Source organism: Symphalangus syndactylus, chromosome 23 (assembly GCF_028878055.3).
Source record: "Symphalangus syndactylus isolate Jambi chromosome 23, NHGRI_mSymSyn1-v2.1_pri, whole genome shotgun sequence".
In the NCBI taxonomy this organism is placed as follows: domain Eukaryota; kingdom Metazoa; phylum Chordata; class Mammalia; order Primates; family Hylobatidae; genus Symphalangus; species Symphalangus syndactylus.
This window is the reverse complement of record NC_072445.2, coordinates 42,773,882-42,791,037: the sequence shown is the minus strand read 5'-3', so window position 1 is coordinate 42,791,037 and position 17,156 is coordinate 42,773,882. Positions and strand designations below refer to the sequence as shown.

Here is a 17,156-nt window from a genome sequence, read left to right as displayed (position 1 = left end):
TTAAAACTCAACTGCACATGAGAATGACCTAGAAAGTTTTAAAAGTTATTGATGCTGAGTCCCACCCCCAGAGAGTGATTTAATTGATTTTTTTTTTTTTTTCATTGCAATCTCCACCTCCCAGGCTCAAGTGATTCTCATGCCACAGCCTCCCAAGTAGCTGGGATTACAGGTATGTACCACCACGCCCAGCTAATTTTTGTATTTTCAGTAGAGACAGGGTTTCGTCATATGGGCCAGGCTGTTCTTGAACTCCTGACCCCAGGCAATCTGCCTCGGCCTCCCAAATTGCTGGGATTACAGGTGTGAGCCATTGCACCCAGCCTGATTGATCTTGATTGTACCCAAGGCATTAGGATGTTTTAAAAGCTCCCCAGTGATTCTAATATGTAACAAAGTTTGAAAGCCTTTAATGTAATTTGCTCTTATATTTCACCTGTACACTGGTATTTGGATCTAAAGACTAGATTAGATTTAGGCTCACTTATTTTGGTATTATGAGCTCATGTAGCAGTACCCCAGATCTCTTGTGGCAGCTTATTAGGAGGAAGTATTTTCTGGTACTTTTCATTTGTGGCAATCAATGGCTTCTCTCAGTTTCCTAATTTCCTTCTATTCCCTACCATCCTTTGAACTGTAGAGAGTTGGACTGAGGAATAGAGGTTCAGGAAGATACAGACTTGGAATTGTTTTTCCCATTGTAACCTCTACCAGCCTTACATTTCTTTTTTTTTTTTTTTTTTTTTTTTTGAGGCAGAGTCTTGCTCTGTTGCCAGGCTGGAGTGCAGTGGTGCGATCTCGGCTCACTGCAACCTCCGCCTTCCGGGTTCAAGCAATTCTCCTGCCTCAGCCTCCCAAGTAGCTGGGACTACAGGTGCATGCCACCATGCCCAGCTAATTTTTGTATTTTTAGTAGAGACGGGGTTTCACCATGTTGGCCAGGATGGTCTCGATCTCTTGACCTCATGATGCGCCCACCTTGGCCTCCCAAAGTGTTGGGATTACAGGCATGAGCCACCACGCCCGGCCCAGCCTTACATTTTCTAGCCTCTCCATTCCACTGAGTAAAGCGGGACTTACTGACATCTGAGTCCAGTCAAATAATTTTGCAGTCACTCATTTATAGTTTAAAATCTAGTCCCAGCTGGTTCACGGGAATCTCAGGTTTCCCTTCCCTCTTAGATCAGGCCCAGGTCTCATGGCTTCTGGGATAGGCTCTCTTTCAGAATATCTTACTTTTCCCTCCTAAAATACAGAAATCATCCATTACAAAGTGATGACTCTGAGGAAACCTGGTGGCTGGTGCTGTTGTTTCTAGAGAATACCATACTGAGGAAGGAGTAGATTAGGAAGCAAGAAAATTAGTTTGATTTGGGGCATATTGAATTGAATTTGTTTGCAAGATTTCCATATAGGACTGTCTGGGAGGCAGCTCGGGATAGGGATCAGGAGTCTACAGCCTAGAAATAGAAGTTAAAACCTTGTGAGTGATTAAAGATAGTTCTGGGGAAGACTGTGGATAGAGAAAAGAAAAGGTCAAGAACAGAACCACCAGGCCTGCTCTTATTTTAAAAAAGAAAGACCAGTGAATTATAGTATTAGCCAACATGTATATGGTACTTACCACTGTCATGCCAAGTGTCAGGTTCCAGCCCATACTGAGGTCCGAGGGGAATTGTTGGATGGGTGGCAGGTAGTTGAAAGAACACTCGGGGCTGTAGGCAGGTAAAATATGATTTTATTGAGCAGCAGCTGCTGCAGCTCTCACACTGTCTGCCTCTGTCTCGGCTGCCTCCTCCGACTGCAGCCCTTCTCAGCAACCGGCTCTATGGCTCCTGCCACTCCCACACTTACAGCTGTACTCCTTGGCACGCTTGTTAATTCCTGGCTCACCTCTGTCTGTCTGCACGATGGCCAGTTCTCTCTTACAGGGTCAGCAGTTTTTCTCTCTCTGGGCACGAGTCCTATGTACAGCGTCAGCAGGGCAGTTATACCATTTACAGACAATAGTGGCTGTGAGCCAAGTATGAGCTTACACAAACAGGTTATATAACAAGTGGAGTGGTGCGCCTGCGTTCCAAACTCGCTGAGTCACGCTGGCCTGCGTATCTGCCTCGGCCTATTCTTGACCAAAGCACATCCATTTACCTCACACTCCACCCCCTTGGCCGAGGGAGACATAGGTTTTTGGGTATACAGGCCCAATATATAGGTTTGGCACACAGGCCTGACATATAAACTTTGGGCACCCAGAGCTGATACTTACACACAGGCTTGACACATAAGTCTGACACATAGGCTCTGGGCACACAGGCCCAATGTATACATAGAGGCTTGACACATAAGCCTGACACATAAGCTCTGGGCACTCGGGCCACAGTAGTAATACAGGGAGCAATAATTTCAGGTTATAGTGCGCAATCACCACATGGTGATGTTACCCCAATGTTGCTTTATATATTAAGCCAGGGTTTTTGCTTCCCTACCTTTAGGGCACTGGGGCAGGCCACAACAGGTTACTGTTTGTCCCCATACCTGGGTGGAGGAAGTCATCCTTTCTCCCATAGGTCTGGCCACATGGCCTGGCCCTACATGGGTCGGTGACTAGCCACTTCTGTAACTTCTAGGTAGTTAGCCACAAGGTTAAGCCTTGATAAACTGCACAGCTATTGGTGCAGATTACCATAGGTGTCACCTTCTTGGTGATCACCATTTACATTGCCCTGAGTTTAGCTTATTAGCTACTTTGTCCACACCTGGTATCAAACCATAGGGTGTCAGTACTAGGCTGGGCTGCAACAGCAGTCCAGGCGGCAGTAGCACCCTGGCTAGACCTATCTGTGTACCATGTCCCACTGGGAATGCGGGGATGCCCTTCCTTAAAAGGTGAAGGCTGAGGGTCTAGGGGTGCCTCAGGTCCCATAGCCTTATCTTGCATTAGGACTGTAGGTTCTGAGACTTCTTGTAATTGTGCTGCTAAGGGACTTGACTTAGCATACTTTGCTGTTCCAAGTAGGCTTAAGCACCCCACTTTGCAAAAGTGGATGTCTGTGCCATCCCAGCATGCGAGTTGTTACCCATGAGCATACCCACCCTGCTATTGGGTAAGTCATGCACATGACGACTGTAGCCCATCCTGCCAGGCTGTCATGAGTCTAAAGGGCAGCATATGCAGTTACTAACTCCTTCTCTGTCGAGGAATGCCGGAGCAGAGCTCCCTTCCAAAGTTGGGACCAAAAGTCTACTGGCATTCTAAAGAGCTCTGTGCGATGCCATAAGCCCCAGTCAAAACTATCTGGTCACATGCACATCAAGTTTAAATGGGTGCCCCTGATCAGCTACCCGTAGGACTTGTGCCTGCCGAATAGCCTGTTTGGCTGCCAGGAAGGTGGTTTCAGCCACGTCATCCCAATTCCATGCAAGAGGCTGCGTTGCTGCTTCTAAATCTGCAAGAGAGTCAGAGGTTAATATAACATCATTAATAAGATCATGACATATGTTGGGGCTATGCATATATCCCTGCAGCAACACTGTGAAAGTCCATTGTCACCCTCCCATGAAGGCAAAGTGTTCCTGGCTCTCTGGAGCAATGTCGATTAAGAGGAATGCATTGGCCAAGTCCACCACACAGTGGCACCATCCCAGTTCTGTTGTCAAGTGGCCTATCAAATCCATGATAGACAGCTGCCAAGCCGTGCAAAACATCCACCCACAGCCTGTCCTCAGGCATGAGAGAGACATCCACAGTGCATAAGCTGGGAGCCAAGCGGCCGATGCCAAGGTCCAAAGATACAGGTTTCACTTTCACTGACCAGCTTTCATAACCCGTCAATAAATGCAGCTCTGCCCAGAAACTTATTCAGGTTTAGGGACCAGTGGATTGCCGAGTCTACATATTGCCTTTGGTTGTCCGGTGTCCCCCCAAGCCCGGCACCTTGGTCAGTTCCCAATCAAACAGGAAAGGCTTTACATTTCTGCCTGACTGCAGCAGGTAATCTTTGAGCTGGAACGCTCCGGCGGGACCTAGTCGCCCAGCAATGTCCTTTTCCCAAATGACTTGCACTAAGTCTGTATACAACTGCCATCTACTGACAGTTTCTGGTATTTCACCGGCATCAGACCACACTAATTAAAAAAGCCAGCTTTTCCATCTCAGAGGCGGGGCAGGAAATGGATCAGCTCCTTTGTCCCAGAGAGAGAGAATTCAGGCAGGGAGGGGCTCCCCCAAATGCTGCTGGCACTGCTTGCCTAACTCCCACAACTCAGTGGGGGGTACAAGCACTATAAGAAGTGTGCTTCACTATGGTAGGGGGTCTCTAAGCCCACCCTTGGGGCCCAGTGGCTGTTCATGCTCTATTTTCTGGCAGACCACTGGGTGAGCCTGTAACGGAGGTTCTTCCTCCTCCCTGCACTGCGTCCAGCAGGGACTGGGCATGCCCTTCCTGCAGCACAGTCACAAATGCCCATTTGACTCTGTTGGCAAAGGCACACTCCTTCTTGGTCCTGTGCACTTCCAGGTGCTTCAGCACCTTCTCTACACTTGTGGAGGGCCTGTCCACTGCCGCCCATGTTTCCACCAGAGCCCATCCTTGCAGCACGGCTGCCACTGGGTGCCACAGCTCATGCTGCGGCTGCATAGCCGATCCGGGAGCCTGGGGGCTGAGGACCCACTCACTTCATCCTGCTCACTATGCCAAATGTCAGGTTCGAGCCCCAGCTGAGGTCCGAGGGGAGTGGGTGGATGGGGGGCAGGGAGCTGGAAGAACACTCGAGAGACAGCAGGTAGATGGGACATGGCTTTACTCAGCAGCTCTTTCACAGTGTCAGTGCCACATTTGTACACCTCACAAACAGTAGTATCTTAGAACCAGGTGATGAGCCTTCCCAGGTTGTGGCTACATAACTGTGATTATATAATGCATGGAATTGTGTACCTGCACTCCAATCCTGCTGAGTCATGCAGGATGTTTACCTTGGCCTATGCCTGCCTGGCTGCAGCACAGCCATGTTCCTTAAAACCACACACCAGGCACTGTTCTAAGGGCTTTATACACTCACTTACTTAATGTTTACAATGGCCCTATCTGCTATCACTATCCCTATTACAGATAAGGAAAGGGAGGCACAGAGCTAGTAGGTAGTAAAGCCAGGATTATGATGACCTCAGGAAACCTGGCTTCAGAACACTTAACCAGATTATGATGGGAGCTGAGAAGAACCAGGAAGGAGGAAAGTAGGAGAAAGCAAGGTTCTTGAAATAAGGACAAGTGAGTTTCTGGAAGTGGACAGTATCCTCAGCCCAGTTGCCTGAGAAGAGGCCATGGAAAATGGGAATTGAGGGAAGCACCTTTGGTTACTTCTGCATGCGAAATCTTAGTGGTGTTGGCAATTGCAGCCTACAGTGTGTGGAAGGCTTAGTGGGAAATGAGCACTAGAATCAGGGACTGAGGGCTTTCTTTCAAGAAGTTCAGTCTTGAAGGGGAAGAAAGAGAGTGGCAGATTGAGGAGGTGGCAAAGACCAGGGGCAGCCTATGCTCTCTCCAGGGCAAGGGCCTGGTGATGTTTTCGGCTGCCTTGATGTTTCTGAGAGAAACTGAAGGGCCTCCAGCCCAAAGATCAGAAGAGCCTGCAGAAACCCTACTTTCAGCTAAATTTTAATGTGAATATTATGCCAGTTTTTTGGGCAAGCCTCACTTAAGATATAATTGAGGGTCTCACTAGCAGGCAGCCAAGGTTTAATTCAGTCCTATTTCTTTTGGTCCAGGGCCTTCTATCTTTTCTTTCTTCTTCCCCTTATTGCAGTACCTTGACCACTGATAAGACCTGGTACAGCCATCCTTCACTATCTGTGGGGGATTCATTCCAGGATCCCCAATGATACCAAAATTTGTGGATGCTGAAGTCTTACATAAAATGGCATATAGTATTTTCCTGTAACCTACACATATCCTCCCGTATGTTTTTTTAAAGAGATGGGGTCTCTGCACTGTTGCCCAGGCTGGAGTACAGAGGCACAATCATAACTTACTGCATCCTTGAACTGCTGGGCTCAGGTGATCCTCCTGCCTCTTCCTTCTGAGTAGCTGGGACTGCAGTAGTGCGGCACCAGGCTCAGCTTCTCTTGTACACTTTAAATAATCTCTAGATTACTTATAAACCAAATACAATGTAAATGTTTTATAAATACTTTTTATATTGTGTTTTTATTTGTATTTTTTGATTGTTGTTTTTGTTATTGTTTTTTTCCCAGATATTTTCCAGCTGTGGTTGGTTGAATCTCTCAATGTAGAACCCGCAGATATAGAATCAACTGTGTTAGTTTTCTATTGCTGTATAACATTTACCTCAAATTTATCAGCTTAAAACAAAATCTGGGCTGTGCACAGTGGCTCATGTGTTTAATCACAGCACTTTGGGAGGCTGAGGCAGATCTTTTGAGGTCAGGAGTTCGAGATCAGCCTGGCCAACATGGTGAAACCCTGTCTCTACTAAAAATACAAAAATTAGCTGGGCATGGTGGTGCACACCTGTAATCCCAGCTACTTGGGAGGCTGAGGCAGAAGAATCTTTTGAACATGGGAGGTGGAGGTTGCAGCAAGCCGAGATCATGCCACTGCACTGCAGCCTGGGTGACAGGGCGAGACTCTGTCTCAAAACAAACAAATAAACAAACAAACAAAAACTCAGCTTATTTGTTCCAGTTCTATAGGTCAGAAAGCCAGGCAGGCTCAGCTGAGTTCAGTATTAGGATTTTCCCAGGCCAAAGCCAAAGTGTTGGTAGGGCTGGGCTCTTACTGGAAGCTCTGAGAGGAATCTGCTTATGAGGTCATTGAGGTTGTCAGTAGAATTCAGCTCTTGGGATCAGTCCAGTCAGTCTGGACTTGCTATCTCATATTGAAAGTCCTGAGGATTAGGGCAGGAAATTGTTAGGGTCATCTTAGAATTTAGACAACCACAGACCTGGTTGTTAATGGGATAACTCCAAGCAAGTCACTGAGAGGAGCTTCCTAGAGAATCCAGGAAGTGCCCTGGATCCTCACCAATTTCAGTTTTTTTTCCTGATTAGTCGGGGCTTGGGGGTGTCCAGGATCACCCCAGGACATCCTTTGGGAACCTTACTATGCGATTCAGGCTTGGGGTGGTGTAGAGGATTAAGCTGCAGAACCATTGAACACGGAGAAATTTCTGCAGCAGTTCCCCAGAGATGTCTCTGGGTTCCTGGGCAGGAGAGAAGGGACTACTTGCAAGTTTACTGGTTAATAATGATTTCCCACCTTTCAGGGGTCTTCTGCAGAAATAGCGCCGGAAGCTAGAGTGATGCCTGAGTACTGCCTTGGCCTAGGATGGCTAGAGAATTAAGTGAAAGCACAGCCCTGGATGCCCAGTCTACAGAAGACCAGATGGAGCTTCTGGTCATAAAGGTGGAGGAAGAAGAAGCCAGTTTTCCCAGTAGCCCAGATCTGGGCTCTGAGGGCTCCCGCGAGCGCTTCCGAGGCTTCCGCTACCCGGAGGCTGCAGGCCCCCGCGAGGCGCTGAGTCGGCTCCGAGAGCTCTGCCGACAGTGGCTGCAGCCTGAGATGCACAGCAAGGAGCAGATCCTGGAGCTGCTGGTGCTGGAGCAGTTCCTGACCATCCTGCCGGGGAATCTGCAGAGCTGGGTGCGGGAGCAGCATCCAGAGAGCGGGGAGGAGGTGGTGGTGCTATTGGAGTATTTGGAGAAGCAGCTGGATGAACCGGCGCCGCAGGTAGAAAGAACAGGTTTAGTATCTGAGCGCTGTGGTCTGTTTCCTCCTGAAATCCCAGATCGGAGTGAGGGGCATTCCTTTAAGATCCAGGAGTTCTCCATCTCTTTTTTGTACCGTGAACCTCCTTGGCAGTAAGGTGAAGTCCCTTGACTCCTTCTCAGAATAATTTTTTTTTAAATACATAAGGAAACCATAAAGGATTACAAAAGAATGCAGTCATATCAACATACAGTTTGCAAAGTATTAAATTTGTATTAAAGTCATATATGTGTTTTTTTTTATTAGTACACTAAATAATAAGACCTACGGACAGGGCTTATAACTGGCAATTACAGAGCAGTGATAAGTATCTATTTGCTTGGTTGTAATGTGATGTAAAAACATCTGCAGGTTCTATTGGTGGCAAAGTCCTGGGTACTGCTTATGCTGCATTGATTTGTTGCTTCCATTCATAACTGAAGGAAATGCTAACTTTCTCTTAAAGACTAGTTAAAAATAAGATTAGCTTTTGTCCTGTTCAAGTTCATGGACTATGTGGGAAGGAGTTCATGGACCACTGGTTATGAACCTCTGGTAGAAAATGGGCCGACTTTTACCTCCATGTTCTTCCCTGTTTTATGAGCCTGTGTCCTCTTTGCATCATCCTGTGTCCCTGTGCACACACCCTCAGAGGACCTGTGTGGCCAGAGCCTTCTAAACGGTGAGCTGGATACCAAGGTTCTTGACTTGGGTCTATTGCACCCAAGGCCTGTAGCAGTGGAAAGTCAGTGCGAGTCTCTTAGCTTCATTCTTTATAAAGGATGTGGGAAATTCTGAGCTGCACATGAGAAAGTAACTGGAAAACTGTAATTTTATAATAAATATAAATGTCTGGAAGGAAACCTGCATTTAATGAGGACATATATGCCAGGCCATGTTAGGTGATTTCACATACTATGATGTTGTTTGGGTCCCCCAAACTCCATAAACTAGAGATTGTAATCCCCTTTTCAGATAATAAAATGTATTAATATTCTCTGAGAATTTTGCACCAATTTCCAACAGGTTTTCATAAAAGCACAAATGTATATGTGAAGGAGTATAGAGTAATGATAAGAACGTGTGCTCTGGCATCATTCTACCTGAGCTCTCATCCTAGCATTGCCACTGATTAGCTAGTTAAACTGGCTATGCCTTAATTTCCCTATCAGTTAAATGGGTATAATAATAATACCTCCCTTATAAGATTGTTGTTTTCTGCGTTAAATGAGTTAACATTTTTTTTTTTTTTTTTTTTTTTTTTTTTTGAGACGGAGTCTCGCTCTGTCGCCCAGGCTAGAGTGCAGTGGCGCAATCTCGGCTCACTGCAAGCTCCGCCTCCCGGGTTCACGCCATTCTCCTGCCTCAGCCTCTCCGAGTAGCTGGGACTACAGGCGCCCGCCACCGCGCCCGGCTAATTTTTTGTATTTTTAGTAGAGACGGGGTTTCACCGTGGTCTCGATCTCCTGACCTCGTGATCCACCCGCCTCGGCCTCCCAAAGTGCTGGGATTACAAGCGTGAGCCACCGCGCCCGGCCAATGAGTTAACATTTATAATGCTCTTGGAAATAGTGCCAGCCACCTAGGTAGTTCTATGGAAGTGTTTGATGAAAACATGAAAATAAGAACAAATGATTTCTAGGTTTCAGGTGTTGACCAGGGGCAAGACCTGCTCTGTTGCAAGATGGCACTGTTGACACCAGCTCCAGGGTCACAAAGTAGCCAGTTTCAGCTAATGAAGGCTCTGCTCAAGCATGAATCTCTGGGATCCCAGCCCTTGCAGGACAGAGGTAAGGATTATTTTCTAGACAGTATGAATTCTGCAGACTTCATCCAATTTCATTTAAGGATAGCCAACAAAATTCATTGATAGGTAGTTTATATGCCCATCACAGATCAACTCTCATTTAAGACTGAGACTAAAAGGAGTATTTCCAACCAAGACTGGACATAGTAAATAAGATATTAGTAAAACTTAGGTTTGGAAAGAATTGGTTCTTGTTTGGGTTTTGTTTTGTTGTATTAGTTTTTGTTTTCTTGAGACAGGGTCTTGTTTCACTCAGGCTGGAGTGCAGTGGCACGATCTCAGCTCACTGCAGCCTCCACTTCCTGGGCTCAAGCGATCCTCTCACCTCAGCCTTCCGAGTAGCTGGGACTACAGGTGTGCACCACCATGCCTGGCTAGTTTTTTAAAAAAATTTTTATGGATATGAGGTCTCACTATGTTGCCCAGGCTGGTCTCAAACTCTTGGGCTCAAGTCATCCTCCTGCCTGGGCCTCCCAAGGTGCTGGGATATATATAGGTGTAAGCTACCACACTTGTGTATACCAGCTACTTGTCTTTGTTCTTCTTTGTTTAACTTGTAATTATGGAGGCCTCCAGTGTGGCGGCCAGTTAGCACTGGGGATGGAACTGTCAGTAAGACTGTTCTTGCCCCAGTGGAGCTTACATTTAAGTGAGGAAGATGGTAAATAAACACATTAATAATACAATTCGTATGACAGTGGGAAGTCCTATGCAGAAAGTAAACAGAATCTGTAAAGCCAGCCAGCCAATCTCATAAATTATAGGACTATTGCAAATTAAAGGGTATAAATCTTCTAAATCCTGGATCTATTACTAAAGTAATATGAAATTCACTGCATAGGAAATGGCTGTATGTGTTCTGAGATGTCCTTTCATGTGTCTTAAACACATGTACAAGTTTCCAAGATACACATCACTGCGATGTTCTAGCCAACATGCGATCTTTATTTTTCAACAGAGGTTCTAACCTAAACCACCTGTTTTGTGCCCCTTTAAAAATTTGCTTCCTGAAGTTATATAAGGAATGTATAAGGAATATATGAGGAATATATATGCTTCCTGAAGTTATATAAGGAATGTATAAGGAATATATATATGCTTCCTGAAGTTACATAAGGAATAATAAGGAAACCTGAAGTTCTTTACTTTTCTCTCTCTTGAATTTCAGTACGTTGTATAAAGCCAGACCCTTACTTTGCCTTTCATAGCCCAGCTTTGTCTGACCCCTCTTAGCTTTTCAAATCCAAAGCGAAAAGCACCCTAACGGCTACTAAGGACATACTCACCCAAAATCCGATTTTTCCTCCTATCTCTAGCAAAATTCAAAGGATCTTCAAATGGAAAGCTTTTTTGTTTTTTATGTTCTTTTTATTTCACAACTGCTCCCAAGGATCCTGCCTTTTTGCGTTGTTTTCGTGTATCTGCAGAGCACAACAGACATCTTTAGCCATAGGATTGGAGCTGGTAGGGACCAGGAATTTTGGAAAGGAGCACACTCTGTATAAACTTGTTTGGCAGGAATTTATTTATTTAGAGAGCCAGGGTCTTACTTTATTGCCCAGGCTGGAGTGCACTGGCTCAATCACAGCTCATTGCAGCTTCAGACTCCTGGTCTCAATCAAGTGAGACAGGAATCTATTAATCCAGTTATTTAACTTAGATTCCACAAGGCAGGGAGGCTGAATGCCAGGGTACATCTCTTCCAGAGCTTCTTTCCTTCTTAGTTCTCCAGGTCCCCATGCTTGCCCATGGAGGGTGCTGCAGAGAAGATGCAGTGGTAGCTTCTAGGCTTACTCCAGAGTCCCAGGTGAGCTGGAGCCCTATCCCTCCCCCAATGCCCCTCACTACTGTTGAGCTTCCTGTGAAGACTCCTTACTCCCCATTCCCCTCTACCCCCATCCTAGATCCTCCATACAGATCTCAAATGGAATCTGCATTTTTTCATCTATCTCGAGGTTGTTTATCATTAACTTTATTTAGGTGCCCACTTAAGAGGCTTTTCCTGTTTATTACCAGCTGTTGGCAGGGATGGGGGCTGGGGGTGCTTCCCAGATCTTCTCTACTCCACCATTTTGGTCAGCCCCTTCTTCAATGGGATTACCTATTGTTTTAGGGGTTGTTGAAAGTGGAAGATGTGGCCCTGACCCTCACCCCTGAATGGACACAGCAGGATTCATCTCAGGGGAATCTCTATAGAGATGAAAAGCAGGAGAACCATGGCAGCCTGGTCTCCCTGGGTAAGACTAAAGGACACTAATTTCTGTTAAGGTTTCTTGGCATTCTTTGTATATTAGAACCTGTTGAGCTGTTGGAAGCTGTTGAGCCCTATTATGCTTGGATTCACAATCACCATTTCTGAAAGCCTGTAACTGACTAGCTCCTTACCCCTTCTGTTTTTGTTGTTTTTGAGAGATAGGGTCTTGCTCAGTCACTCAGGATAGAATGCGGTGGCGCAATCATGGCTCATTGCAGCCTCGACGTTTTGGGCTAAAGTGATCCTTTCACCACAGCCTCCCAAACTGCTGGGACTAAAGGCATGCATCACCACACTTGGCTAATTTTTTAATTTTTATTTTTTGTCAAGATGGAGTTTTGCTATGTTGCGTAGGCTGGTCTCAAACTCCAGGGCTCAAGCAATCTTCCTGCCTTGGCCCCTCAAAATGCTGGAATTACAGGCATAAGCATGAGCTACTGCACCTGGCCTGCTTATCCCTTCTGACTTTGCTTTCTCCTCTCCCTGCCAGTAATCTAGTTAAGTTAAATGGGTTGAAGTCGATACAACCCCGAGTACAGGTCTGGCTCATAGGAGATGCCCAGTAAATGTTGATGTCCTCCTGTTCCTATCCCTGACTGAAGAGGAAAACTGGGAGGCCTCTTCAGGAAATGGGCCTTGGGACCACAGAGTGTGAGAGAAGTCTCCTTAGACATTGACTATAGACCCTGACCTCAGAGATGAGGGTGCAGAGGCTGAGAAGATTGCCTGACTTCTCTGAGGCCACGTAGCTCACTGGTGGCATCAGATTCACAGCACTGAATCCAGTTCTGTTTGGGGACCCTGTCTCTGCCTGGGATATGAAGTGAGACAACTGTCTTTATCATATCATCGATCAGTGCCCAATTTCTGAGTCTCCACTTTTGCTGTTTCGTTTCTTTCTTTCTTTTTTTTTTTTTTTTTTTTTGAGATGGAGTCTCACTCTGTTGCCCAGGCTGGAGTGCAGTGGTGCAGTCTTGGCTCACTGCATCCTCTACCTCTCATGTTCAAGTGCTTCTCCTGCCTCAGCCTCCTGAGTAGCTGGGATTATAGGCACCCATCACCATGCCTGGCTAACTTTTGTATTTTTAATAGAAATGGGGTTTCACCATGTTGGCCAGGCTGGTTTTGAACTCCTGACTTCAAATGATCCGCCAGCCTGAGCCTCCCAATCACTGTTTCTCAAGGGAATTTCAGAAATCCTTCCACTTGCTCCATTTACTGTCACTTTCTGTTCAACCCTTTTAGTATCTAATCCTAGGTGCATGGCCCTGCCTTACTATTCTTAGAACTTAGAACAACCACATATATCCCCAGCATACTCCTGGATCCTCACCATCTTCCACCCACTCCCTCCATCCCGGTGTGTACCTTTCCAATGGCCCCATTCCCATTCTTAGGTCTCTCTCCTCCCCAGCACTCCTGTTCTCCCCTTTTATTCCCATCCTTATTCTAGCACTTAAATCCTCAACCCAGGCATTTATAGACCTCTGTAATTCTTGCCTCCCTGGTACTCATCACAGAGCTTTCCTTCCATGGCATAACCCACAGTTGCCGGTTATTTGTTGTTTCAGGTGATGAAAAACAGACTAAGAGCAGGGACTTGCCTCCATCTGAGGAGCTTCCAGAAAAGGAGCATGGGAAGATATTGTGCCACCTGAGAGAAGACATTGCCCAGATTCCTACATGTGCAGAAGCTGGTGAACAGGAGGGCAGGCTACAAAGAAAGCAGAAAAATGCCACAGGAGGGAGGCGGCACATCTGCCATGAATGTGGAAAGAGTTTTGCTCAAAGTTCAGGCCTGAGTAAACACAGAAGAATCCACACTGGTGAGAAACCCTATGAATGTGAAGAGTGTGGCAAAGCCTTCATTGGGAGCTCCGCCCTCGTCATTCATCAGAGAGTCCACACCGGTGAGAAGCCATATGAGTGTGAAGAATGTGGTAAGGCCTTCAGTCACAGTTCAGACCTTATCAAGCACCAGAGAACCCACACTGGGGAGAAGCCCTATGAGTGTGATGACTGTGGGAAGACCTTCAGCCAGAGCTGCAGCCTCCTTGAACATCACAGAATCCACACTGGGGAGAAGCCATATCAGTGCAGTATGTGTGGCAAAGCCTTTAGGCGAAGTTCACATCTCCTGAGACATCAGAGGATCCATACTGGGGATAAAAATGTTCAGGAACCTGAGCAGGGAGAGGCCTGGAAAAGTAGGATTGAAAACCAGTTGGAAAATGTTGAAACTCCCATGTCTTATAAATGTAATGAGTGTGAAAGAAGTTTCACTCAGAATACAGGCCTCATTGAACATCAAAAAATCCACACTGGTGAGAAACCCTATCAGTGCAATGCATGTGGAAAAGGCTTCACCCGAATTTCATACCTTGTTCAACATCAGAGAAGCCACGTAGGGAGAAGCATCCTATCACAGTGACCCATGCCATACATGCCAGAGTTGGTGCTCATTTGTCACTAATCTGAAGCCACTCCCCCTGGAGTCTCAACTATAGAAATTGTGGGCTGGGCTTTATTTACTACTACACATTATCAGGTGTTAGAAAATATAGACTGGGTTAAACAAATTATCTTCTAAGTTCTAGAAGGTGTTTGTAATCAAAACATATTTGATAGGAGGGTATGGGAGAGTTGTCTAGAAGAGATAAGACCTGAAACGGTTTGTTCTCTCCCACTGGAATTAAATGGATGTTTAGACTGGCTACTGGCCCTAAACCAGCACTTTGTGATGTCTACTGGGTGGATGGTTGTGATTTGGGGGCTGCTTCTCTGACCACTCTTTTTGACTGTAATGAATCCTCCACAGTTGGTCAGATTCATAAAGTCTTATATCCCCCTCTGTGCCTTTTCCGCAGGTGCTAGTAAATGTTTATTGAATGTACCAGTGAGATTACCTTCATAGATCTGAAAATCTGATGTTATCCAGGTTTCTGAAGAACTTCTCGCCAAGGCCATTTGTGCTTGTTTCCAATTCTCTGACCTAGATTGTGACTCAATCTAGTGTATTTCTTACCAAGTACATAGGCAGAGCAGAGGTGATGGCAGGGTTACTGTGACTGAAAAAATCCATTTTTTTTTTTTGAGATGGAGTCTTGCTGTGTCGCCCAGGCTGGAGTGCAGTGGCACAATCTTGGCTCACTGCAACCTCCACCTCCTGGGTTCAAGCGATTCTCCTGCCTCAGCCTCCTGAGTAGCTGGAACTACAGGTGTGTGCCACCACGCCTGGCTAATTTTTTATGTTTTTAGTAGAGACGGGGTTTCACTGTGTTAGCCAGGATGGTCTCGATCTCCTCACCTTGTGATCCTCCTGCCTCAGCCTACCAAAGTGCTGGGATTACAGGCGTGAGCCACCATGCCCAGCCAAGAATCCACATTTCTTTACCAGGCTAGGAATTCTATTCTAGTGCAAATGCCTTAAACAGCTTATCACTAAATCATTATGAATGTGTGCCATCCATGGAATTGCTTTTTTTTTTTTTTTTTTTTTTTTTTTTTTTGTAAATATGAGGTCTCACTATGTTGTCTAGGCTGGTCTCGAAGTCCTGGGCAATCCTCCTGCCTCACCCTCTCAAGTACTGGAATTATAGGCGTAAGCCACCATACCCAGCCCAAATTTCACTCTTTAATGTTTTCCTGTTGCTACTCTTTAAGGAAAACCTTTCCTATTCAGACAATGTGAAAATCAGTCATCAAGTCAGAATGAAATGATAAATATTCTAATGCTCAGTATCTTAGTTCTCTCCATTTAGTTCTCTCGGGCCTAACCAATGCCTCCTAAAACAATAGACACTATCCTGCCCCACCCTACCACCCAACACACACTGTATAGTAAACTACATCAAAACTTATTCCTGCTAAGTTCGTACTTTCTCCAGCTCAATGGATTCACACTAAATTTTTTTTTTTTTTTTTTTTTTGAGACGGAGTCTCCTCTGTCACCCAGGCTGGAGTGCAGTGGCGCGGTCTCGGCTCACTGCAAGCTCCGCCTCCCAGGTTCATGCCATTCTGCCTCAGCCTCCACCACGGCTGGCTATTTTTTTTTTATTATACTTTTAAGTTCTAGGGTACGTGTGCACAACGTGCAGGTTTGTTACATATGTATACATGTGCCATGTTGGTGTGCTGCACCCATTAACTCGTCATTTACATTGGGTATATCTCCTAATGCTTTCTCTCCCCCCTCCCCCCACCTCACAACAGGCCCCAGTGTGTGATGTTCCCCTTCTTGTGTCCAACTGTTCTCATTGTTCAATTCCCACTTATGAGTGAGAACATGCGGTGTTTGGTTTTTTGTTCTTGCGATAGTTTGCTGAGAATGATGAGACGGGGTTTCACTGTGTTAGCCAGGACGGTCTTGATCTCCTGACCTCTTGATACACCTGTCTCGGCCTCCCAAAGTGCTGGGATTACAGGCATGAGCCACCGCGCCTGGCCCACGTATCACTTATGGTTTCAGAACCCCATTATTAGTGTCTGTCTTGGTCTTCTTATACATTGATTCCCAAATCACCTGTGTGGTAACAGCATCTCAATTGTTCATGATGACTGTTTTAACCATTAATTCCTCAGGCTATCTACTTTTTTGTTAAACATACTATGTAGACCATCTTTTTTTTTTCCCCCATCATGATAGTCAAAATTTTAGTCTTGTGAATTCAAGTGAGAAAATTTTTAGTCAGCATTATACAAGTAGTATCTATTACGTATACATTCAGTGGAGTTATTTCTACAAAAGTATTTCAAAACGACTATTCTGCTGCAAACTTTTGTGTAAGTGCTTCACCTTATTCCTACAATAAGGAGAAGTGCACTAACAAAATGAACAATGCAGCCAGGGCTTCAGTCGCAGCTCAGGTCTTATCAAACACCAGACAACCCACAATGGGAGAAGCCTTATGAGTGTGACAACTGTGGAAAGACAGTTCCTTTTTTGTTAGTATCACTTCTCCTTATTGTAGAAATATGCTTTCATTATTGCATCTACTCACATTTCTCACTCGGTTTCTGGCATCAGCAATCTCTTCCATGTTTATAATATCAGTCAAAAACTCTGGAATTCAAATATAACAAGACTTTTCTGGTCACCTTTCATAGTTAATGACTTGGGCATTGTGATATATTATCTCCTGCTCTATGTATTTTGTTTAGTAGAAATTGAATCATCATCCAAAATCCTTTATAGAACTATCCAAGTCCTGTTTTTATGCTAGTTTCCAAGGCTTGGTCCTTCAAGATTTTCAGGGATCTAGGGGACACAAATCTAACAAATCCTAATGTATATTATTTGTATTATAGTAATAAACCATATGGTTACTTTGTT

General features: G+C 45.4%; 2 protein-coding genes across 12 annotated transcripts in view; one reads left to right on the top strand and one right to left on the bottom strand.

Annotated features, from left to right (window-relative positions):
* ZSCAN31 (zinc finger and SCAN domain containing 31) overlaps nt 1–1,681 on the bottom strand; it is a 27,864-nt gene extending 26,183 nt beyond the window's left edge. The window contains exon 1 of the mRNA XM_055263981.2: nt 1,625–1,681. The gene's annotated coding sequence lies outside the window, so the exon portion shown is untranslated. The remainder of the gene's footprint in view (nt 1–1,624) is intronic.
* ZKSCAN3 (zinc finger with KRAB and SCAN domains 3) overlaps nt 1–17,156 on the top strand; it is a 19,473-nt gene extending 2,317 nt beyond the window's left edge. For 3 of the 11 annotated variants that reach the window (XM_063633263.1, XM_055263966.2, XM_055263963.2), the window contains 6 exons: nt 125–172; nt 7,282–7,745; nt 9,406–9,553; nt 11,295–11,377; nt 11,684–11,807; nt 13,396–17,156. In XM_063633263.1, the coding sequence (XP_063489333.1) occupies nt 7,344–7,745; nt 9,406–9,553; nt 11,295–11,377; nt 11,684–11,807; nt 13,396–14,255 (1,617 nt within the window). In that variant the 5' untranslated portion in view covers nt 125–172; nt 7,282–7,343 and the 3' untranslated portion in view covers nt 14,256–17,156. Of the gene's footprint in view, nt 1–124; nt 173–7,281; nt 7,759–7,801; nt 8,446–9,405; nt 9,554–11,294; nt 11,378–11,683; nt 11,808–13,395 lie in introns of those variants that run through there. The other 8 variants (XM_063633262.1, XM_055263965.2, XM_055263964.2 and 5 more) reach the window with 6 other exon arrangements.